This window comes from Microcaecilia unicolor, unplaced genomic scaffold (genome assembly GCF_901765095.1).
Source record: "Microcaecilia unicolor unplaced genomic scaffold, aMicUni1.1, whole genome shotgun sequence".
NCBI lineage: Eukaryota > Metazoa > Chordata > Amphibia > Gymnophiona > Siphonopidae > Microcaecilia > Microcaecilia unicolor.
This window is the reverse complement of record NW_021963130.1, coordinates 131,722-157,570: the sequence shown is the minus strand read 5'-3', so window position 1 is coordinate 157,570 and position 25,849 is coordinate 131,722. Positions and strand designations below refer to the sequence as shown.

Here is a 25,849-nt window from a genome sequence, read left to right as displayed (position 1 = left end):
CAGTTGGTCAGCTGGTCCCCAGTTGTGCTTTGCGGGTGACTTGAGTCTGCAGAGTGTTATCTGGAGGTCTTCAGATCTCTGTCTGTGGTGCTCTGAAAATTTACTTCTTCTTTAACCTATCCCCGGTTTCCTGTGGAGCTCTCCTTTTCCAGCAAAACAACCTTAAAAAAAAAAGGAGAAGGATAGAGGATTATTAGAGAGTGTGGGACAGAGTATCAGTCCAGATTCTTCCTCATCTGTCATAAGAGTTGTGGAGGCTGTGAGCTTGGAGGGAGCAGCCAGCAGTGGTAAGTCCGACTGAAGTTTGACTCAGAACCACTTGGAGGGCTGCAAGTTCTATTTGGTGCAGGGGAGGTATCCTGACTCACCACTTGGGACTGTGTTGTGCTGTGCTTGTGCCAGTCAGTGTGATTGGTGACACCCGCAGAGGCAGTTAATTAGTTTTCTCACTGTGGGACACACTGGCCAGCATCGGGACATTGCAGTGGGTGCAAGCTGGGAATCCCACAGGACATAGGGGACAAGGTCAATGAAAGCATGTCTTCAGATGTGGCACAGCATCCAAATATGCCAGGGACTTCAGGCTCTCCAGCACGGCCGGAATGCAGTTTGATACAGGAGAGTGTATGATAATGGGCACTTTTTTTCGGGGCCAGTTGGCAGTGAGGAACAGCCTTTGTCTAATCATGCATGGATCATTGCCGCTATTTTACAGCCTCAGGGTCCGACAACATTTAGCTGCATCAGGATCTTTGTTTCTCTGGAGTTTATAGTGTTACATAGTAACATAGTAGATGACGGCAGAAAAAGACCTGCATGGTCCATCCAGTCTGCCCAAGACAAACTCATATGTGTATACCTTACCTTGAATTTGTATCTGTCCTTTTCAGGGCACAGACCATATAAGTCTGCCCAGCAGTATTTCCCGCCTCCCAACCACCAGTCCCGCCTCCCATCACCGGCTCTGGTACAGACCGTATAAGTCTGCCCTCCCCTATCCTCGCCTCCCAACCACCACCTCCTCTTCCCCCCACCTGCTCCGCCACCCAATTTCAGCTAAGCTTCTGAGGATCCATTCCTTCTGCACAGGTGTTCTTACACCAAGCCTATTTACTGAAGCAGGGACAGTCAGAGTTACTTCAAGGTGCTTCAGTTTCTCACCCCACTGCTCCTCCGGCTCCTAAGAGATCTTGTTTAGACCTCCAGGAGTGGCAGATGAGGCAGTCTGCTTCTCCCTCCTTATCTGATGTGGTCTTGGTGTATTCAGAGGAGCCATTGATGAAGCAGCAGTTAGAGAAGAGAGATGAACCAAAAGTACTGAGGTTGTTTCATAAAGAGGAGCTCAGTACTCTTATTTCTGAGGCACAGACAGTGCTTTCTATTAAGGAACCTTCTATTTTGGCTTCAGGAGTTGCATCTTCATTGATCTCTAGGGGGATTAGAGGTCCTGCTAAGGCATCCAGACAGTCAGGACCTGTTACAGGAGAATAGGTCTCACCAGATGCGGGCTAAGAGTGAGAAGAGCCATGGAATGCCTCTACCCATTAGTTCCAGAGAAAGATAAATTGTAGATTCCCAGGGTGGATTCCATGGTTATGGCAGTGACTAAGAAGACCACCTTGCCAGTGGAATGGGGCATTGCCCTAAAAGACCTACAGGAGAGGAAGCTAGAAGGCTCGCTGAAACAAGCCTTTGAAGTGGCCTCTTTGAGCCTTCAAGCGACCGTGTGCAGCTCGTTCATGGCAAGAGCATGCCTGAAGTGTTATCAACAGTCAGCAACATAAGAGGTGCACCATAACGCCCAGCTGAAAATGGGGTTAGACTACTTGGCGGATGCTATTTATGATGTGTTACGGCCTGCAGTGTGTCTATGGGTGTCCCGGCATGTTGGCAGCTCTGGTTGTGGCATTGGTAAGTGGATGTAATATCAGTCACATCTGGTTAAATTGCCCTTTCTGAGCAAATGGCTGTTTGGAGAAGATCTCAGTAACTTGGTGAAAGAACTGGGAGAAACTAAACCACAGTGGTTGCCAGAAGATAAGCCGAAAGCCTCTAGTTGTCTGTCTTCAGGGAGCTCTCAATTTCAAGATAGCAGACAGTACCAGCCTGGTTGTCAGCAGTATGGTTAGAAGTCCTGCTTTCAGGGATGTCAGTTTTCCTTTCATGCAGACAGGAATCCTCCTCTCAGTCAGCTAGAGCATCCAGTGCCTCTAGATCTTCGCAATGATATGAGGCTGGTCCACTCTTCTCTTCCTCCGGTGAGAGGATGTCTTCAGGAGTTCTCACGAGGAGTGGGCCAAAATCATGTCAGACCAGTGGGTTCTGGATGTTTTCACAGAAAGTTGCAAGTTGGAGTTCTCTTGCCTGGTCGCTCCTCTCTTCTTGTAGTCTCCATTTCAAAAGGGAACCAAGGTGGTCAAGGTTGAGGTCACCATAGATTTCTTGCTGGCACTCCAGGCCATTGTTGCAGTTCCCCATGCCGAACAGGGGCAAGGCAGATACTCCGTGTACTTCATTGTCCCAAAGAAGGAAGGCACTGCTGCTTCCATGTGTCCCGCTTTCACATGGAGACACTAAGAGTAGGCATAGCCTAAGCTCAAGTGGGAGAATTTCTCACCACCCTTGATCTCCAGGAAGCATACTTGCGTATCACTATATGGCCGCTGCATCAGAGGAATCTACATTTTGCTATGTTGGGCCATTACATCCAGTTCAGTGCTTTACCCTTTGGTTTTGCCACGACTCTAGGAATGTTCACCAGGGTTATGGTGGTGATGGCAGCCTTCCTTCGACACCAGGCAATCAGAGTTCACCTTATCTTGACAACTGGCTCATTCGTGCGCCATCCTATTTGGATAGTGTGACAATGATGGACAAAGTTGTCCATCTTCTGCTGTCGTTGGGTTAGGTGTTCATTTTTGAGAAGAACAGACTAACGCCATCCCAGACACTGGAGTATCTGGGCACTTTATTCGAAACAGCACGGGAGAGGATTTTCCTCACGGAGCACAGGAAGTCGAATCTGGTTCAACAGATTTGTCGTCTCCTCCATCAAGGCGGGCCTACAGTCTGGGATTACATCCAAGTCCTGGGGTCAATGATGACAGTGATGGAAATGGTGCCATGGGTAGTGGCTTATATGTGGCCATTACAGGAATCTCTTAGCCGCTGGTCTCCGGTGTCACAGAAGTATGACCTTCATCTTCCTTGAACTCTGCTTGCCAGATGGAGTATGCAGTGGGGTTCTTTGCTTCTGGACTTGAGGATGATGAAAAGGAATGCCAAAGTGCTCAATTTCTTCAGCTGTTGGAAAGAATCGGGCTCAGTGGAGATTGGTGCCCTAGCCAGAGATGCATCTATTGTATGTCTTCCCTCCTTGGCCCATGGTAGGCTGTGGATTGAAAAGGATTGCATTACATTGATGTTGAATAATTCTCATAGCCTCAGATTGGCAGCAGATACAATGCTATGTAGACATGATTTGATTGCTGGATCGAGGTCCTGTCTGTCTTCTTCAGGCACAAGACCTACTGAAGCAAGGTTTAGTGCTCATGGAGAATCTGTGCCCCTTTGGTCTTATGGCTTAGCCATTGAAAGGGTTCTGTTGAGACAAAAAAGGTTATTCTGATTTGGTCATTGCTACTATGCTTCAGGCTTGGAAACTCTCTACATCCATGGTGTATGTGTGTGTGTGTGTGTGTGTGTGTGTGTGTGTGTGTGTGTGTGTGTGTGTAGAAGAAGTTCAAGGGCTGGTGTTCTGAGCATGGACTTTTTCCCTTCTCTGCTCAGATCGCACATATCCTAGTATTTCCCCAGGCAAGTCTTCAGAAAGGATTGGCGTTGTGTTCTCTAACATTTCAGGTTGCAGCTTTGGCCTGGTTCAGGGACCGATTGCAGAAGACATCTCTTGCGGCTCACCCATATATCATTCAATTCTTGTGGAGAGCAGGCCAATTACGGCCTCCCTTTTATACTCCATATTAAGAGTAGAACCTTAATTTAGTCCTTCGGGGTCTTCAACCTCCTTTTGAGCTACTCCAGAAGGCTTCCTGGAAAGATTTACGCTAAAGACAGAGTTCTTGGTGGCTGTTGCATCAGCATGTAAGGTTTCAAAGCTTCAGGCTTTCTCTTCTCGGGATCCCTTTCTTCGCTTCTCGGAGGCAGGGTGTCTCCCTGCGCTTGGTTCCTTCCTTTCTTCCAAAAGTGGAATCAGAATTTCATCTCAGCCGATTTGTGGAACTTCCATACTTTCGCAGAGAGGATAAAGAGGCTCAATATTCTTCCTTGAAGTTTCTCGATGTGTGTAGAGTCCTCATTAGATATCTGGAAGTCACAAATGAGTTTTGCAAGTCGGACAGACTGTTTGTTCTTTTTGTTAATCAGAGGCTTGGCTTTATGGCTTTCAAGCCCACAATTGCTAGATGGCTGAAGGAGACTGTCGTGTCAGCTTATTTGCATATGGAGAAGCAGGCTCCTCAGGCCTTGAGGATTCATTCTATGAAATGTGCAGTGACATCCTGGGCGGAGACTAGATGTCACTTACTCTAGTAATGGATGAAATAACGACTGTCACCTTGCATGGTGCTTCCCGTGTATCTCTTGTTCTCTGCAGGTTTTCCAGAGATGAGAGAGGTCAGCACGTGTTTACTCATCTGGTTAGTGTTAGGTTAGCGAGTTGTTTAAGGTTGTTGTGGTTATTCTCAGTTTCTTCTTACTGCTTTCTTCATAAATACTGAGGAGCTGAACTGGATGTCGAGAGAGCTCTGTCTCAGCTCAGTTTTCAATTCTTTATCTGAACCTGCTGATTGATGCATCCAGCTATTTCACAGGTTCTGGAATAGTGTGAAGGACTAATGGAAAGAAAATGATCTGGCAAGACCTAATTTCTCCTTAGTGCGTATTAACACCAAATATAGCCAGTAACTGGTTGTTAATGCCAATTAGTAGCTCATTTATCAATCAAGTTATGTGTGCTAACAGAGTACACTAATTCACACATTAACTGATTAACGTATGTTAGTAAAAGGGTTCCTCAGTGATTTGCCTAAGGCCACAAGTATTGGCCATTGGATTTGAACCCTAGTTTTCCTAGTTCTCAACCCACTCCTTAGTCTTAGGGATTCATTGAAACATTTGACTAGGGGTGCCTAAACATTTGCACATTAATGTACAATGTTTTAATATAATTTATGGGTGTGATGAGATTCAAGGTGTGTGAGTAAGAGAAGGGATTTAAGTCAGGGGGAGGGGTATGGGAATAGATTCTCCTTCCCTTTCCCAGAATCCCATCTCTCCTGTTCCTGATTTTCCTTTCCTTTCCTCTTCTGTTTCCTCTTGCCTCTCTATCTTCTGCTTGCAGTTTCTTTGACTATTTCCTTATTCCTTCCTCTTTTCCATTCCCATTTTCCTTTCCATACCCTTTATTGTTTTCCTTCACCCTGAAATTCCTTATCCATCTTTCTCCTCAGGGATCCCTTTTTCCTTGTACCCTTTCTTCCCTATTCCCTTTCCTCTGTCTTCCATCCTAACACTGATCATTAAAGTTCTCTTCCCCTGCCTCTCCAGAACAGAACCAAATAAATTAACAGAGCAAACAAGATGTGGCAGCAGACAACTACAAAATACAGTTTACTAGGTGGCAAATGCTAATTTATGCAAATATAACAGAATTGCTGCAGAATTTCAGAAAGTTTACAACTCTTGTTTCGTAATTTTCCCTCGAGCTGATAAGAATATGGGAGCTGTGTTTAAGAGAAATTTCAGATTCAGTGCACAGTTTCACAGAATAATGAATCTGCGTTTTTTTTTCTATTTTTCTCTATTATGAAAATATTTTCTTTACAGTCATTTGAATCAGGGTTAGCAGCATTTTCAGTTATTCTAAGGAAAGACATGAAGATGGCGGAAGAGTTTTTGAAAGGTGCACACAATGATGTTCCTATGGAAAATCTGAAGGACCTGCAACTAAGCCATGAAAGTTTGCAAAACACGTTTTGTATGGTTTGTGAAATGTCTTCAAAGCGAGCAAAACAAATAGTCCTTGCTATAGACTCTGAAATGGTAAGTGTGTACGTTGTAAGCTGTTCTTCTAAGTCCTGGTGAACAGCCTAATTTACCTGATATTCTTCGCATATTAATTTTAACAATAAGCCAATGCGACATAATGTAAGCCACATTGAGCCTGCAAATAGGTGGGAAAATGTGGGATACAAATGCAGCAAATAAATAAATAATAAATTACTTTCAATTTACACTCTTTGAGATGGTATTCAGTTACACAGATTGTGGTTCAGTAGATGTTGTTTCTGCGGTTAACTTTCCCCTGTATCTTCAGCAGTATTTATCTGATTGAAGTGCTGCTGAACATATTCAGCTAAAGTCATCTATGTAGTTAACTTTAAGATAGCTCCTGTCAACAACCAGAATTATCCAGTTCAGGTTCAATTTATTTGATATACTGCCTATATGAACAGTCTAAGTCATTTAAAACCTTCAGCAAAATATTGGGGAGGGAAACATGAACTGAGAATAACACAACAGTTGACATGAGGACAATAACACAGAGAAAACTTCCACGAGAGGGGACGAGGTACAGTGGGAAGAATTACAGTTGCAACAAGTGGGGGAAAAAAAGGAAGGGAAAGCAACAAGGGGGGGGGGCAGTTAAGTTTATCTGGATAGTACTTACATTTTAGTGGTATGCTACTAAACCAAAATGGCACCCCTAGAATGCCCAAATCGATGCCTGTTTTTGTCCAGTTAGTTGATAGTGGGAAGGGATGAAAGGAGGGAGATTTTTTAGAATCCAAAATTTCTCAGAGCTACTCCTGAAGTTATCTGGGCAAATCATTTCAGTAATAGCCTCGTTATTATCAAAATAATAAGGATGTCACCAGTAATTTATTTGTATTTATTTATTTTATTTTGCAAGTACTTGATATATACTGATATACCAGCTTTAAAGCCAAAAGGTATAGCAAGTGGTTAATTATTAAAAAGTATAATAACTTACTAGGAGAAAAACATGGGAAAAGGAGATGAGGAGGAAAGGAAAGGTCAAAAACAAGACATAGGAGAAGAGAAAGGAAAAACAAGGAAAAGCAGTGTGGTACAATAGAAGGGCTGGAGAAGAAGGAGGAAGAATAAGAAAACAAAAAAACAAAATAAAGAGGTTCTGGATAAGTTATTTCAACAGAAGAGAATGTTAACTGGTAGAACCATGTTCGGGAGGACAACTTCAAAATGTAGGTTCTTTGGGAGAGAGTTCCAAAACTTTGGGAGAGAGTTCCAAGCATGAATTGTCAGATTCTCATATAGGACATTTTCAATTAGTCGTCCAAGTCTGAATTAGGATGTTTTGCTCATTATGTCCCTGAAACAGTTTACCTTAGAGCCATTTTTGAATAGGAAAAACGTCTGGGTTTCCTTTTCAAGAATGGCTCAAAGATGGATGTTTTTACACAGAAGACGTGTAAAAAGAGGATTCATTTTCCAAACTGAAACATCCAACTTATAAACTCCATAAAACCAGACACAAGAATGTCTGACTGGCATCATTTTGAGAGAAATGGCCACACAGACATCCCTGCAGATCATAGGGGCAGCCTAATGGTCAGTGCAGTGAACTATAAACAATGGCATCCAGGCACAATTCCCACCATAACTCCTTTGTTTTGTGAGCCCTCCAGGAACAGAATAAAATCTACTGTATCTAACTGTACACCATTACAATCACCTTCCATCCTGCAGTTGTCTCTTAAATTTAGGTACAATAGGTAATTTGGTGGTTGGTTTTGAAGGGCTCAAGATTTCCACCAAAACATGCTAGTTAGAGTTGGATTTGGACCTGGATCCCCTTGTTCCACTGCACTGACCACTAGGCTATGCCTGGCAGCTGCTTGCTGCTCTGTTGGTTATGCCCATAATGAAGCTGTCATACCACCTGGAATCCCCTTTCAGTTTCACTTCTTATGGGGGTGGGAGAGCGACAGCATCCACTGGGGGATTAAGGAGGTGTCAAGCCTTTATCCCTCCAGTGGTCAGCTGGTCAGTGAGAGCAACTTTTTGTAATTTTAGATGTGTGATTGAAACAGGTCTAAATAAAAATGTCCTTCCTTTTGCTTTGGATGTGTCTTACTGTTCCATTATCACTGAAAGATGTTCAGCTTTTGGGCCTGCCCTAGTCCCAGCCAGAATATGCCTCCAACATGCCCCCTTACTATGTGGACAAACTGCAGTGAAAAACGTGCTAATTTTGCATTTCAAAAATTTGCAATTTAGATTTTATTTTTATTTGTACCCCGCGCTTTCCCACTCATGGCAAGCTCAATGTGGCTTAGGTACTTATTTGTACCTGGGGCAATGGAGGGTTAAGTGACTTGCCCAGAGTCACAAGGAGCTGCCTGTGCCTGCAGTGGGAATCGAACCCAGTTCCCCAGGACCAAAGTCCACCACTCAAAACCACTAGGCCAATTCTCCAGACGGGTGGCTTTTGGCGAGTATGAGATGTCTATATGCTTTGAAAATTAGCACCTTTATATCATGGAAGGCAGGTGGGAAGCCAGGAAGTTAGCCTGAGAGGACTTTAAACCACATCTAGGAGTATAAGGTTGGAGCATTGAAGCAAGATATAATGGAGTCTAGATAAAGTTTGCTTTCAATTTGATTTTTAGTTGCTCTGAGTTCATTTACTACCCCTCTCCTCAAGACCCTTCACTGGCTCCCTATCCGTTCTCGCATCCTGTTCAAACTTCTTCTTCTAACCTATAAATGTATTCACTCTGCTGCTCCCCAGTATCTCTCCACACTCGTCCTTCCCTACACCCCTTCCCGTGCACTCCGCTCCATGGATAAATCCTTCTTATCTGTTCCCTTCTCCACTACTGCCAACTCCAGACTTCGCGCCTTCTGTCTCGCTGCACCCTACGCCTGGAATAAACTTCCTGAGCCCCTACGTCTTGCCCCATCCTTGGCCACCTTTAAATCTAGACTGAAAGCCCACCTCTTTAACATTGCTTTTGACTCATAACCACTTGTAACCACTCGCCTCCACCTACCCTCCTCTCTTCCTTCCCGTTCACATTAATTGATTTGATTTGCTTACTTTATTTATTTTTTGTCTATTAGATTGTAAGCTCTTTGAGCAGGGACTGTCTTTCTTCTATGTTTGTGCAGCGCTGCATATGCCTTGTAGCGCTATAGAAATGCTAAATAGTAATAGTAGTAGTAATTTACTGAAAGAAGTTAGTTAGACTTTTCACTCTGGATTAAAATACTTCACTTGTGTTTTTTAATTAGTCTAAACTAGCAGTATTACACCAAGAACTTCTAGACAAGCTTCATAAACTTTTGGATTGGATTATGGAGAATGATGATACCATCAAAGACTTCACTGTGGATGGCAGCGATATAGAAACAATGAAGAAAAGGTTTCAGGCACTTAAAGTAGGTATCAAAGAAATGTAGAAAGTAGAATATGATAGCAGATGAGAACTATTAGACACTTTTTCCTGACAAGTCTTTCTTTTTTATTAGATCCTCTCTTTTCCGCAGTCTTAGATCAGTATTAGTGGACGAGTGATACTTCTTTTTATTTAGATTATCGATGTATGATTTTTTCCTTTTGTTTATTATTGTCTTATTTTTATCACTTTGCTGTACAAGTATTTACTTGGTTGATATTTGTAAATTGCATTAAAAAAAGAGAGAGAGAACTATTAGACACATCCAGCCTGCCCTTTCTTGAAAATTCTCTAGTACTACATATAGCAAAAAAAAAAAGCATCACCATTCATGTGCCTGTCTCTTCCTTAGGAAAATAAACCACTTCAGTGTAAATTTTTATCTTAACTTTGTGTTAGCAACTCTAAGAACCCTGTTTATTAAGCCATATATTAAGAATATATATATTAAGAATATATAGGTGTCTAGCGTTTTAGTGCACTCTAATTGTAGCGTGCACTAAAAACGCTAGTACACTTTAGTAAACAGGGCCCTAAATGTAGAAGAGATTATGCATTGATCATCCATCTCTAGGATGCAAACTCTTAGAAACCTAGAAAAATGAAGGCAGGTAAAGATCATACACAATAATTATCAGTGCAGGACATTCATTTTGCACGCTTCAGGTTGTTCAAACCAAGATAGCCTCATTTATCCCAGTGGTCTAAACATACCCAATATCCCTCATAATTCAGTCTCCATAATTGTCTCCAGTTCACTGCTAATTGGATCCTCAGATATTTGCTAGACATTTTAGCTCACTTAAATTTGAACTGGAGTTTCAGCAGTTGCAGATAATCTGCATCTAGAGCCACCTGTTAGGCTTCAAATTTTTCTCAATTTATTTATAAACAGACACCTCACTGTATCTCTTAATCTTTCCCATGAGGACAGGCAGTGTTAAATGGGGATGCCTAACAGTAAATTTTACATAATCTGCAAATAGTGTAATTTTAAAGTCCCTTGCTTCCTGAAATCCAGCTCCTTGTAACTTTGGGCAAGTCACTTAACTCTCCATTGCCCCAGGTACAAATAAGTGCCTGTATATAACTTTGAATGTTGTTGCAAAAACCGCAGAAAGGTGGTATATCAAGTCCCATTCCCTTTAATATTTCCATTTGCCCATTATATTTTCTTCATATAAATGTATAATGAGAACAGTTTCTCATTTATCAGGGACAGGCCACCTACATGAATTCATGTTTCAGTTTCTGTGTCATGGGAATTGGTTCCTAAACAGTGAAGATGCTTACCTGTAGCAGATATTCTCGAAGGACAGCAGGCCATTCATTTCCACATGTATGTGCTGTCATCCATGTTGCCTGGTGTGGAGCATTAAAAGCTAACATTGCGCATGCACAGCATCCCCACCACACATGTGCTAGTGCCTTCCTGCCTGCCAGGGGAGTGCGAGATGAGCAGTACTATACTATAGCATGGAATCAACTGTGTGAATGCAGCCTGGAACAGAACAAAATGGGCCTAGGGGGGTGGAGTTGAATTCTAGACCCCAAACAAATTCTGCAACATTGTCTGTCCAAACCGACTATCACATCGGGTATCCTGCTCAAGGCAGTTATGAGATGTGAATGTATGGACTGAAGACCATGTTGCAGCCTGTCGCGTGCACGAGGACCTTGGCACACTGTCAGGCTTCTTCCCCGGGAGCACTGGTTTCGTGAGTCCTTGGACCACTACCGTGGAGCGGCAGTGGCAGGCAAGATCACCTACAAGGTAGAGAGGAGACAAGACTGGACTGGAACCCCGGACTGGAGTTCTACACAGGAATACTCAGAACTGGAACGCACCGGACGGGTGCGCACTGGAGTGGGGCCCGCTGGACTGGACACACTGGAGTGGCCCCACAGGACTGGAACATACTGGATTGACACCCGCTGGACTGGAACACACTGGACCAAGGCTTCACCTACACTTGACTGCCTTCCCCCTCGGGTTGAGCCCTCAGGTTCTGGCAGCCGGTAGGGCTTACAGGAACAGCAGGAATGACGATCCAGGAGTGCCCCCTGGCACCTAGGCGAAGGCAAGGCAGAAAATGTCTGGGTTCTGGCAGCAGGCAGATTCAAAGCAATGGTCAGGACAAGGAACAAAACTACGGCTGGAGCCTCAGTATCAAGGAGAACTGGCAACAGATAGAACAAGGGCAGAAGCTCCAGAAGCAAAAGAAACACACACGGAAAACCAGCAGGCTAAACACAAGAAGACTAGTCAACTGTACAAGCTAGTAGGAAAGCTATGCCCAAGCAAACCAGTCATACACACGAAACATACATAAGGCAAAACACAGGAAAGCTGTACACAGGCTGACAATGCAAAGCTGTGCCCAAGCTACCAAACAGACGGTGCCTAAGCTGGCTAGTCTAACACTAGGAACAAACACAAAGAACTAGCACTAACTAATCATGCACTGGAAACAAACACAGAGAACCTAACTAATCATGCACTGGAAACAAACACAGAGAACCTAACTAATCATGCACTGGAAACAAACACAAAGAACTAGCAGAGCTAGGCACAGGCTACAAGCCAGACGGTGCCTAAGCTAACTAGTCAAACAAAGAAACACACACAGAGCAAACACCGAAACTGTGCACAGAGCACTCTATACACCAGGACCTTTAAATGAGCAATAAACACAGAAGGGCTGGAAACCCACAAGCGATAAACACAGAAGGGCAGAAAACCCACAGAAGGGTAGGAGACCCACAGAGCAAATAACACAGAAGGGCAGGAAACCCACAAGGCAAAAGACACAGAAGGGCTGAAAACCCACAGAGCAAATGGTGCTAACAGCACACTAACCTCGGGACCTAAAGCACTGCGGAGGGAAAGGCAATGCAAAGGCCAGGACTGTAGTCTCCAAGTCACTAACAAAGCCCCTCAACACCAGAGCCACAGGTGCAGCAATCACCTTGCAACCAAACAGAGGCCTGACACACAAAGCAGCCATCCCATAGGAAGGAACAGCGGGAGCCATCTTGGATACCGGCAAGCAGGAGGAAGCGGCAGCCATCCTGGAAGAGGCAAAGCCCACACAGGTGAGATTCAGCAGGGCAATCAGCACACAGAGCCAGAGAGAAACTAAGACAGAGACAGACACAGAGACAAGCAGAAGCCAGCACAGCCACCGACTCCCAGAAACAGGGTAAGTATGAGGGTGGCCACGGCCACAGACGTGACAGTACCCCCTCCTCAAGACCCCCCTCTCGGTCTCCCTGAGGAGGTCAGGTGTCCAGGGGTAACTGTGGTGAAACCTTCTGATCGGTTTCAACCCCCAGACATGGATCACTGGACTGGAAGTCACAAAGAAGTTCAAAACTGGCAGACAGGAGCGGAACTTGTCAACAGGAGGCTCCTTCCAATCACCGCTGGGCCAACTCAGGAACTTGGATGCATCAAGAGGAACCACATTCAAAAGGCACCCTTCTCCGAGGGAACCCAGACTGAACTCAGGAAGCAAACCGAGACTGGGACCCGGACTAGAGTCAAAAAGCAAACCGGGCCTGGGACCCAGGCGGGCGTCAGAAGCTTGACTGGAACTGGAACTCAGAGCAGGCTCAGCATCTTGGCTGGAAGTGGAACTAGGAACGGACTCAGCATCTTGGCTGGAACTGGAGCTCGGAGCAGGGTCAGCATCTTGGCTGGAACTGGAGCTCGGAGCAGGGACAGCATCTTGGCTGGAAGTGGAACTTGGAACGGACTCAGCATCTTGGCTGGAACTGGAGCTCGGAGCAGGGTCAGCATCTTGGCCGGAACTGGAACTTGGAACTGGCTCAGCATCTTGGCTGGAACTGGAACTCGGAAGAGATTCAGCTGCAGGGCTGGACGCACCCCTCTGGCCGGACTGGGACGTCTCTCTAACATTAGCTTCAGGCGGCGTCTGCCGAGCAGGGTTCAAGAGGAGACGGCCCTGGTATCCCCAGAGCATGCTAGCAGGCTGAAATGCAGAAAATGGGTTTCTCCGGGCCCCAAGCCGTTGAACACACCTTCTCTCAGCTATTGCTTCGGAGGTCTTCTCCCAGGCTGAATCAAAACAAGGTCTCTCATAGTCCTCTTGGAACGTCATCTCATCCTCAAGAGCAGACTCAATATCTTGGCTGACCTCTGCACTCGGTGCAGATTCAGCATCTTGACTGGAACTACAACTCGATCCAGACTCAGCATCTTGGCTGGAACTGGAACTTGGAACAGAAGTTGAACCGGGACTGGGACCCGGACTGGAATCAGAGTCTTGACTGGCAGGGCCCCTCAAACTGGACTCAGGAGCTTGGCTGGGAGCGCCCCGCGAACTGGACTTTAACTGAGGCTCGGTCTGAAGCACCACTCGAACTGGCCTTAGGAGCTTGATAGGAGGTGCCCTCTGGACTGGAAGCGGAGGTGCCACCTGAACCACCCTGTGGACTGGCATCGGAGGCTTGGTTAGAAGCCCCCCTCGAACTGGACTCAGTGGCTTGACTGGACGGGTCACTTGAACAAGAACCGGAGACTGGACCCGAAGCGCCACTTGCACAGGAATCTGAGGCTCCATCGAAGGCTTTCCTCGGACTGGACTCGGAGACTTCAGTGGCATCGTTACTTGGACTTGAATTGGAGGTTCAGTATGAAGCATCCCCTGGACTGGACTCAGGCTCTTAAGCGGCCGCGCTACTTGAACTGGGGTCAGGGGCTTGGTAGGAAGTACCCCTCGGACCGGCTTAGGAGCTTGGCTGGACTTGACATCCCGAACCGGAGCTGAACTGCGAGGGGCACCCCGATTGTTCTGTACCACCCGCTGGGAAGCCCCAAGCATGGGCCTTCCACAGCGTATTCGTTCAGCCTCCGCTTCTGGAGTATCCCGCAGGGCTGGCTCCTCGAGGAGTCTGTAGCGGTATTCATAAAGCTGAGTCAACGGATCAATATCCGAAACTGGGCTATGCTGGACCCTACACCTCTGGAGACGCTTTCGCTCAGCTGCCGCCTCCAAAGTATCCCTCAGGGTTGGATCAGACAAAAGTTTCTTCCGGTAGTCGCGGAGGGTCAAAAAACGATTCACAGAAAAAATTGGGTTGATATAGGGATCGGACCACAAATTAAGGACTACCTCCGGATGGTTCGTGAGGAACTCGGACATGGACGGTAGTCCCCGCTGGGCGGATGACCTTGCCGGACTCATGGCCTTTGCATTCTGTCGCGTGCACGAGGACCTTGGCACACTGTCAGGCTTCTTCCCCGGGAGCACTGGTTTCGTGAGTCCTTGGACCACTACCGTGGAGCGGCAGTGGCAGGCAAGATCACCTACAAGGTAGAGAGGAGACAAGACTGGACTGGAACCCCGGACTGGAGTTCTACACAGGAATACTCAGAACTGGAACGCACCGGACGGGTGCGCACTGGAGTGGGGCCCGCTGGACTGGACACACTGGAGTGGCCCCACAGGACTGGAACATACTGGATTGACACCCGCTGGACTGGAACACACTGGACCAAGGCTTCACCTACACTTGACTGCCTTCCCCCTCGGGTTGAGCCCTCAGGTTCTGGCAGCCGGTAGGGCTTACAGGAACAGCAGGAATGACGATCCAGGAGTGCCCCCTGGCACCTAGGCGAAGGCAAGGCAGAAAATGTCTGGGTTCTGGCAGCAGGCAGATTCAAAGCAATGGTCAGGACAAGGAACAAAACTACGGCTGGAGCCTCAGTATCAAGGAGAACTGGCAACAGATAGAACAAGGGCAGAAGCTCCAGAAGCAAAAGAAACACACACGGAAAACCAGCAGGCTAAACACAAGAAGACTAGTCAACTGTACAAGCTAGTAGGAAAGCTATGCCCAAGCAAACCAGTCATACACACGAAACATACATAAGGCAAAACACAGGAAAGCTGTACACAGGCTGACAATGCAAAGCTGTGCCCAAGCTACCAAACAGACGGTGCCTAAGCTGGCTAGTCTAACACTAGGAACAAACACAAAGAACTAGCACTAACTAATCATGCACTGGAAACAAACACAGAGAACCTAACTAATCATGCACTGGAAACAAACACAGAGAACCTAACTAATCATGCACTGGAAACAAACACAAAGAACTAGCAGAGCTAGGCACAGGCTACAAGCCAGACGGTGCCTAAGCTAACTAGTCAAACAAAGAAACACACACAGAGCAAACACCGAAACTGTGCACAGAGCACTCTATACACCAGGACCTTTAAATGAGCAATAAACACAGAAGGGCTGGAAACCCACAAGCGATAAACACAGAAGGGCAGAAAACCCACAGAAGGGCAGGAAACCCACAAGGCAAAAGACACAGAAGGGCTGAAAACCCACAGAGCAAATGGTGCTAACAGCACACTAACCTCGGGACCTAAAGCACTGCGGAGGGAAAGGCAATGCAAAGGCCAGGACTGTAGTCTCCAAGTCACTAACAAAGCCCCTCAACACCAGAGCCACAGGTGCAGCAATCACCTTGCAACCAAACAGAGGCCTGACACACAAAGCAGCCATCCCATAGGAAGGAACAGCGGGAGCCATCTTGGATACCGGCAAGCAGGAGGAAGCGGCAGCCATCCTGGAAGAGGCAAAGCCCACACAGGTGAGATTCAGCAGGGCAATCAGCACACAGAGCCAGAGAGAAACTAAGACAGAGACAGACACAGAGACAAGCAGAAGCCAGCACAGCCACCGACTCCCAGAAACAGGGTAAGTATGAGGGTGGCCACGGCCACAGACGTGACACAGCCTTGCATATTTCTTCAATGGAGGCTGACCTCAAGTGGGCTACTGATGTCGCCATGGCTCTCACATTTAGCCCAGCCTGGATATAAATTAATGAAATGCAATCTATCTGCCAATTGGAAATGGTGTATTTCCCGATGGTGACCCCATCCTGTTGGGATCAAAAGAAATAAGCTGGGTGGACTGTCTGTAGGGCCTAGTCTGCTCCAAGTAAAAGGGCAGTGCTCACTTGCTGTTCAAGGTGTGCAGTGCGCTTTCGCCAGGATGGGCCTGAGGTCTGGGAAAAAGTGTTGTAAGGACAATTGACTGGTTCAGATGGAACTCCGACACCATCCTAGACAGGAACTTATGGGTGCATGCAGAGAACTACTCTATTGTAATAAAACTTAGTGTAAGGTGGATCTGCCACTAGGGCCTGAAACTCACTGACCCTTCAAGCTGAAGTAACAGCCATCAAAGACCTTCCAGGTCAAGTACTTCAGATGATTGGAATCAAGTGGCTCAAAAGGAGCTTTCATCAGCTGGGTGAGGACAATGTTCAGCTCCCATGACATAAGCAGAGGTTTGACAGGGGGCTTTGTTAAAAGCAAACCAACTAGAGGTTGTCCAGATATAGGTCTACCCTCTATACTATGATGATAAGCACTAATTGCGCTAAGGTGAACCCTTACAGAGTTGTTCTTGAGACCAGACTCAGAGAGATGTAGAAGGTAATCATTCAGAGTCTGTGTAGGGCAAAAAGGGGGGATCTATGGCCTTGCCCTCACATCAGAGTGCAAACCAAAGATTAACATCTCTTAGTGGAATCTTTTCTGGAAGCCAGCAAGACCCTGGAGACACCCTCTGAAAGACCCAAAAAAGCAAATTCTAGGCTCTCAACATCCAAGCTGTGAGAACTAGAGACTGCAGATTGGGATGTAGAAGTGACCCTCGTTCTGCATGATGAGGGTCGGAAAACACTCCATTCCTTAGTGTATGCAGCAGATGAATCCAGGAACTGGTGGTGGCCATCTACCAGCAGGTGGAGATAGAGACTACAAAGCTGAAGGCAGTGATACTACACGGTCAGCTCCTCCTTCACTTCAGTATATATCTATCTCTAGCAGGTGCTAGACGATGTTTCTGCAGCTCCTGGATTCGTCTCTTGGGCCTGGTCCTGGGCCTTTTGGTCAGTTGAGCTTAGGGGGTGTTTGGGCCCTGTGCCAACTTTAGGGGCATACCTGGTGGCCTGGGTGCCTTCCTCAACAGAGTTTGGGCTGTTGTTTGGACTGTAGCCTGATGGTTCTTTTGCAGTGTGCATTGTTTTTTTTGGGGGGATGCACGTCAGCCGCTCTGGAGGATTCTCTGGGGCAGGGGGCTTCTGACCTTCCCCCCCGAGTTCATTCAGTTGCACCATTTGCCTATCTGTTTCAGAAGTCTGGTAGGGGAACTGACAGTTCCTTTTTTGTTCAGCCTTTTGAGATTTATTACTTAGTCTCCACTGATGGACTCTGCCCCGAAGAGGGGATGTTTACTCTCCAGCTCAGCAGTAGGGCCCATTGCTCCCTTGTCTTCCTCTGTTCGGAGAGAGTCTTTTCAGAGTGGTCCCTTTGTGCACAGAGGCAGCAAGAATCACCTGCGCTGGAAAGCCATGTTTGCCCAAGTGGGTGCTTTGAGGGCAATAGACCTCATTGTCTGTGGTGAGCTAACATTTTCTTATAGTTCCTGCATTGGCTAAAGGCTGTTCCTGGTGTGGGAAACAGTGAACAACATCAGAGCAGGGCTTCTTCTGTGTTGGGCCTCTGAAAGGGCTTATTTAGTATTTTTATTTACAGACTTTTCTGTCCCCTCATTTTTTTCTTTGAGGGCAATTGCTTAAACTTTCCCTCACTTCCTTTGTGAAACTCTTTATATCCTGGCAGTACAGGTATTGCCTGTGAGCACACCACCTTGAGTGTGCCTGATCTCTGATCTTGGAAGCTCAGCAGGGTTGGGCCTGGCTGGTTTCTACTTGGATGGGAGACTGCCTGGGAATACCAGGTGCTGTAGGTTTTCTTTTTTTCTGCACCTTTACAAGGAAGTTTCTAGGCTTAGTGTCTTTGGCGCCACATTTCTGGAACATATTGTTATTTTCTGGGGCTAGTGCTCTGGTCTCCATGGTAACTATGGAACTTCAGTGCTGTCATGGGGGCATTATTTCCAGGTGCAGTAGTTTCAGTACATAGTTTTTTTCTGGAAGATGGCTGGCTTTCAACCTGAAGGTCTCAGGTTTAAGACTGGTGTGTGCATCATTTTTAGAAGCTGTGGTCCTCGGCTTCTTTTCATATGGGGCATATTTTCTTCACTCTTCCATATTGCTTGCCCTGGCAAGCAGTTCTTTGCATAGCTGGGACATCTAACACTATACTATAGTGCCAAGTTTAGTTGTGTTGGTTTCCCACAGCAGCTCTGCTCTTCTAGTATTGCACTCTGACACTGGTCAAACTATTGCATATCAGTTCCAGCTTCCACTGTATCAGCGGCACCTACTACTACTACTATTTAGCATTTTTATAGCGCTACAAGGCGTACGCAGCGCTGCACAAACATAGAAGAAAGACAGTCCCTGCTCAAAGAGCTTACAATCTAATCTAGCTAGCTGTATGTTGCAGTGTCTCTAAGGTTTTTATTGCACTTTTGCACTTTTTCTTTGTATTGGACAGCTAGCTATATTCAGAGTTATTTCAATTTAGCATTCTTCCCTGCAGTTCTCCTCTAGGAAGCGTTTCTACTGTTTCTTTTTTGGCACCCTCATCTGCGGATTCTCTATTAAGTCGTTCTGGGCCCTCATGTTCAGTTCCAGGCTCTGCCTTTCGGCATGGCTTTGGCTCCATTCACCTTTCCTTAGGTTTGGGAGTTTTGCATTCTCCACAAGGACAGCTTCAGAGTTCACCCTGCTCTAGATGAGATCAGAGAGTCATTCTTCCCAGGTCTTCTCAGAATCCTTGTGCTGGGTGGTCAACCTTCAAATGATGGAAAGGAAAGGCTCTAAGGTGGAGATTTTCTTCTTTCCTCAGGAGGGGAGGAGTCAGATGGGATACCATAGGATTCCTCCTCCGAAAAGTACCATGGATCCTCATCAGACTGTCATGAGTGCTCCTCATCAGTGTTGGCAAAGATCTCCTCATGGGAGGGCCAAGACTGAGCCTGCCTTGATATGGAGGAACTATGTCCTCAAGATGGACGTTGAGGTGTCGGCTTGACCCTCAACTCCGGTGAAGCTTCTTCCTCCAGTATCGAGGGGGTGCCTGCACGGGCAGCTGTCTGCACCGGTGCTGGTGTAAGAGACCTCATCGCAGGCTGAGGGCCTGGCGGGGCAGTAGCAAGAGGCATAGCAGACGTAAGCACCCTAGATGACGATGCACTCTGTTGTAAGAGTCTTGACAAGTGCTCATGGAGCATGAGCCAGATGTGCTCAGGCCAACTGGAAAGGCTGGGGCATTGGGTCAGAGACAGGCTGCTGAACTGCCGGGATAGAAATGGGTGCCATGTCCTGGCTGCATTCAGACCTGTGCATCGGCACCTCTCATATGGAAGGGATTTGGTCCTCCCGGCGCCGACACTTCTGAGGGACTGGGGGTTCCCTCAATGCCCTGAAGCTCTTAGCACCATGCATTGAGGGGGACTGATGCCAGTGCTTCTTGGCCTTCACCCAATGCCAGTCATTAATGCGCTTCTGTGCCAAAGAGGACAATGTTGAATCCTCACATCACCTCTGGATGAGGTCCAATACTGACCGGTCCTAGAGGCCTTGCACAACAGTTGGCATCGAGGCAAGTGGAGACCGTTCGATGCATTCCCACTTCCAGTGTCTGAGACAGGCCTAGTAGCCATGCGAACCAATGCACCTGATCCTGAAAAAATACCAAGGATGAGTCCCGACTGGAGCTCAGGACTAAGAGGGCCTAAAGAGCACGAAAAAAATAAGGTATTTTTTCCCCACTTTTAAGTTTTCTAACACAATAAGGGAAGGTGAAAAAAGAACAATAAAAAGGAAAAAATAGGAGAAAAAAAATCTCCTAGGGAAGGCACAAACCGCTCGCAAAAGTACTTATGCATAGCGCACCCTCTCCTCATAGTGGATGAGAAGAGACTGCTGGTCCTGTGCTGTTGCGGTGGGTGGGAAGGCACTCACATGTGCATGGTGCTCTGAAAGCATATTAGCTTTTTAATGCTCCGCACAAACCGCTCAAAAATGTACTTATGCACCAGACAGTTTGAGGAGTTGCGTATATCACATCCTCTCCTCACAGTGGATGAGAAGAGACTGCTGGTCTTGTACTCTTGCGGCGGGCGGGAAGGCACTCACAAGTGCGCATGCGGTGAAAGCAATATTCGCTTTTTAATGCTCTGCACTGGGCGACGTGGATTACATCATCCACATGTGAGAATATGGCCTGCTTGTCCTTGGAGAATCATTGTTACATAGTTTTCATTCCATATTAGTACATTCACCTACAGAAATGCTACAGATAAGTTGTTGTCATTATAATGATTTAATAGGAGAAGGTTTTCATCTAATTGCATGTTATTTTGGATACCGCCGGCCACTTTATAAAACGTTTTCATAAAAGCAGACCGATTAGGAAGCTGGGTGCTGCAGTCACCTTAGGAGTGCTTGTCCATATGATGATTCAGTTATTATCTTCTGATGGTCTTAAATTTCATTGTTTTATATTAAACATTTTAGTAGCTGGGTGTTTTCCAGATCATTTTGATATTATTGCCCCCTACATTAATTATCTAGCATTAAAGGTTTTTACCGGTTGGTGTATTATGCTTGTATTTACTGGTGTATTTACTGAGCGAAAGAGTCATAGCCCAGGATTGGTAAAACTGATCAAGTACACCTACATTTAGCTCTTACAGGGGTTCTTTTACTAAGGTGCGCTGAAAAATGGCCGGTAGTGTAGACATGTGTTTTGGGCGCGCACAGAATTATTTTTTAGTGCACCTACAAAAAATACCTTTTTAAAGTTTTTGCCGAAAATGGACGTGCGGCAAAATGAAAATTGCCGCATGTCCATTTTGGGTCTGAGACCTTACCGTAAGCCATTGACCTGGCGGTAATGGTCTACACACGTCAAATTCCAGTTGACACCTGTTGCTGCCGCACGTCAGAAAATAAAAAATATTTTTCAGACGCGCACCAAAATTGAAATTACCGCAAGGGCCACGCGGTAACTGGGCGGTAACTGCAATTTGGTGCGCGTTGGGCGTGCATAGGTGCCTACGCGGCTTAGTAAAAGCGCCCCATAGTCTGTCATTATATGGCTTCTCCTGGTTAAATCAGTCCTAATTGGCCACTGTGGCAATCTGACATCTGGTGAACACATTGCTATAGGAACTGGTTTAAGATCAGGTGTCAGGCTGCCATTTTGAGTGAGGGCAGGGTACTGGCCACCCAGCTTTGTTTAGGTTGTGCCCTCAACATGATACCATGCCATGTCTCGAGACTGGAAAATCGTGATATTTAAGTTGGTAGAAATACAGGTTAAGGAATTTTTATTATATAATTCATAAGTAAGACCCTTTCTTCTTATACTATGTTGTCCAAGTGATGCTGTTGTTTACCAACAATAATTCTTCAACATCCTACCAACAGTTCAAAGAAAAGGAACTACGAGAGAGAAAAATACAGCTTGAGACCACAGCACTTGACATTCAGTTCTTCATTTCGGAACATGCCCAGGATCTTTCTCCTAAGAAAAGCAAACAGCTGCTCCGGCTCTTAAATAGCACACAGAAGGCTTTCCAAGCAAATCAGGAGAAGATATCATCCCAACTGGAATCATTAAAGGCCTCTTTATGGGCAGCACAAAATCTTGGTGACCTTAAGGTTTGCCGTTCTGTATAAACTTAGTACTTCTTTGGCACACTAGTGAGGATTTGCAGTTTTCAAAGCTAATATCTGTACTATTAAGAATGTAAGAATGGCCATACTAGGTCAGACCAATGGTCCATCTAACCCAGTATCCTGCTTCCAGCAGTGGCCAATCCAGGCCACAAGTACCTGGCAAAAACCCAAATAGTAGTAACATTTCATGCTATATAATAAAAAATTATCTCTGAGTAGATATTAATTTGCTTTGCTGTCATGGGATAGGAAGCAGTGTCCTTCTGTAGATTAAGAATTGGTTATTGGAGGGTAGTGTTAAATGGCCTTTTTTCTCAATGGAGGAGGATGAATAGTGGAGTGATGCAAGGATCTGTATTGGGACTGGTACTATTTAACAAATTTATAAATGATATGAAAATTGGAACAACAAATGAGGTGATTAAATTTGCAGATAACACAAACCTATTCAAAGTTGTCAAAACGCATGTGGGTTGTGAAAAATTGCAGGAAGACTTTAGGAAGTTGTAAGACTGGGCATCCAAATGGCAGATGAAATTTAATGTGAACAAATGCAAATTAATGCACATTGGGAAGAATAATCCGAATCATAGTTATCTGATGCTAGGGTCCACTTTAGGAGTCAGCACTCATGAAAAAGGCCTGAAACATGCCGAATCTTCTGCCCAGTGTGCAGCAGCAGTCAAAATTAGCAAACAGGATGCTAGGAATTATTAGGAAAGGGATGCGAAATAAGACCAGAAATATTATAATGCCTCTGTATTGCTCCATGGTGCGACCTCACCTTGACTATTGTGTTCAATTCTGGTCGCCGTATCTAAAAAAAGATATAGCAGAATTAGAAAAGATTTTAAAAAGAATGACCAAAATGATTGATGGGTTGTAACTGCTTCCATATGAGGAAAGTCTAAAGAGATTAGGGCTCGACTGAGGGGGGATATGATTGAGATCTATAAAATCCTGAGTGGTGTGGAGCAGGTGGAGGTGAATCTATTTTTCACTCATTCAAAAAGTACAAAGACGTGGGGACATTCAATGAAATTGCATGGAATTACTTTTAAAACAAATAGGACGAATTTTCACTCAAATAGTTAAGCTCTGGAACTTGTTGTCAGAGGACATGGTGATGGCAGTTAAAGTATCTGGGTTTAAAAAGGTTTGGACAAGTCTCTGGAGGAAAAGTCCATATTCTGTTATTGAGATGGACATGGGGGAAGCCACTTCTTGCCCTGGGATTGGTAAGCATGGAATGGTGTTACTAATTGGGTTTCTGCCAGGTACTTGTGACCTGGATTTGCCACTTCTAGAAACAACTCCCTCCCCAACCCATCCCTCCACTTCCTCCCAATACTGGGCTAGATGGACCATTGGTCTGACCCAGTATGGCTATTATGTTCTTATGCCAGTTGAAGAACTGAGCACAGTGTATTACTCGACAAATTTGCATCATTAACTAATCCCTCTGCATAAGTGTCATGTGACTTGAAGGTTACAATGACTGGTGGAGTCCTTCTTGTGTGTTGCAGAATGGTTCTGTTATATTTCCTTTCATAGATTGTCACATCAGAAATTAGTTGGATGGCTGAGGGTCAAGGCTGCAGTGTTTTAAATGTAAAAGGTTTAGAATGATTCAAAGCTGGAATGTGAATTAATTATTTCTGGTCATTGAAGACCCCCTCACCATTGGCAAGACAATATGCAGTCACCTATATTAATATTGACCATGTAGCTTCACTTCTTTGCTTACAGCAGACATGTACAAGTCAAGAGGGTTAAGTTATTTTTATTTTTTGCTGGCACGATGAAGACTTCTTAAATCATGTAGCTCATTGAAGAAATTATAATTCTGTTTAGAGCAATAAGAGGGTAAAAACGGAAGGTTAGAAATGTTATTGAACAAACTGTTCATAACTGATGAATTGAAAGACTGGTTATCTTTTTTATATGTCTTCAGTGATTCGAGCATTTTCCATTCAGGTAACCAAATGCATACCTTCTGCTTTAACACCCAAGTCACACCTAACCTCTCTTTTGGTATCCTTTTTCAGAATTAATAATATGTATCACAGGTTTCAGGAGACAAAGAAAACTGGATTTTCGCTTCAGTTGGTCCTGTTTGGTCTGTCACACACACACATACATGGTCAGACTTCTCTCAAATAAGTCCATCTCAACAAGGTCTAGATTATCATATCTATATGGGTGACAGGTTGTTTTCCAGAACTTTTCTGCTGTCACCTTGCTCTAGCTGCATTCCACTGTTATCATGTTTACAGCATACTTTGTAAAGGGTTCTTCTAGATGCTTAGCAATTCTGTATTATTGGGAAAGGCGTGCCTTTCAGTTTACCATGCAATTGTATTCTGGCTTAGGATGTAGCAGAACAGCAGCAAGAACACAAGGAAAAGCTTCAGGAAATCTGTGATCTGCTCACACAAACAGAGAATCGTCTTATTGGTCAACATGACACATTTGTTAGTGGGGAAAGCATGGCAGAGTTGCAGCATTATCAAACTGAACATCAGGTAATAATTAGACAGACCTTGGATTCTACTACAGTGCATTCTGAATGTGTCCATAATGAAACTGAAATGAAGAGTAATTATAAGCTAGAAACATACATTTCCGATAGAAACATTTGAATCAAGTTTAAGATGTTTCTATGAAATCTACTGATGCAAATGCACAATATACTTGAAAACTACTCATACAGGCATTCTCACTGAATTTATTAAGGGTTCCTTTTACTAAGCTACGGTAACAAAAGGCCTTAGCATGCCTTTATATGGGTAATTCCCACGTGCTGAGGCCATTTTTACCATGGCAATAACCCCCCCCCCCCCAATTTCCTATTTATTTTATTAATGGCCACCTGTTTTATAGACTGTAAGGGCTCCCATATTATCCTTGTGCAAACCAGTTAGCTTGCGGTAACTTAGATGTGCTAACTGGTTAGCACAGGAATGCCCACACTCTGCCCCTGACATGCCCCCTAAAAAAACATTGCAATGAAATATTTACTGCGCGGTTAGTGAATGCACATGAAAAAACTAACGTGATGCTGTAGCGCATCCTGTGTTAGGCTATTTTTGCTGCATTAGGTGCATGTTAGCATCTAACACAGCTTAGTAAAAGGACCCCTAAGTGGGCAGATAGCACAAATGCTGATTTCAGACTTCACAATTAATATAATAATCAAGATCTAGTTCCCGTAAATTATAAAGTACATTCAGTTACCCATTGTAATAAAATGTATTCATGTGCATTAAACATATGTTAACGTGTTTGCCTTAACATGTGAATTAATTATTTCTGGTCATTGAAGACCCCCTCACCTAACATATATTAATGCAGTAACAACCTCCTAGTTGATCATTTTATGTATTTGGGAATCTTATTGGACCAACAACTTTCATTTGAGTATCAGGTAGTTGCCGTATGTGGAAAGTGCTTCTTAGCCTTGTGTCCATTCAGTATAACCGTTTCTCAATAAATCTTCCCGGCTGACCTTACTTTATGGTCTAGTGGCCTCCAGATTAGAATATTGCAGTGTAATCTATGCAAGTATTAGTCATTCTCTCCTGAAATGTCTTCTGATTATACAGACTACAGCAATAAGGATTTTCTGTCAAGCAGAAAGATTTGACCACATTATGCCATTGTTAATTCGTCATCACTGGCTTCCTATTGAGTTTCATGCATGATTTAAGATTCTAACCTTGGTCCATAAGGTAATTCATAC

The 25,849-nt window shown here is 45.0% G+C and overlaps 1 protein-coding gene across 1 annotated transcript in view; it reads left to right on the top strand.

Moving 5' to 3' along the window:
• The window catches only part of LOC115458976 (dystonin-like), a 155,281-nt gene that overhangs the window by 8,891 nt on the left and 120,541 nt on the right, over nt 1-25,849 (top strand). Inside the window, exons 5-8 of the mRNA XM_030188836.1 lie at nt 5,845-6,060; nt 9,298-9,444; nt 21,856-22,089; nt 24,480-24,632. Of these exons, the coding sequence (XP_030044696.1) occupies nt 5,845-6,060; nt 9,298-9,444; nt 21,856-22,089; nt 24,480-24,632 (750 nt within the window). The remainder of the gene's footprint in view (nt 1-5,844; nt 6,061-9,297; nt 9,445-21,855; nt 22,090-24,479; nt 24,633-25,849) is intronic.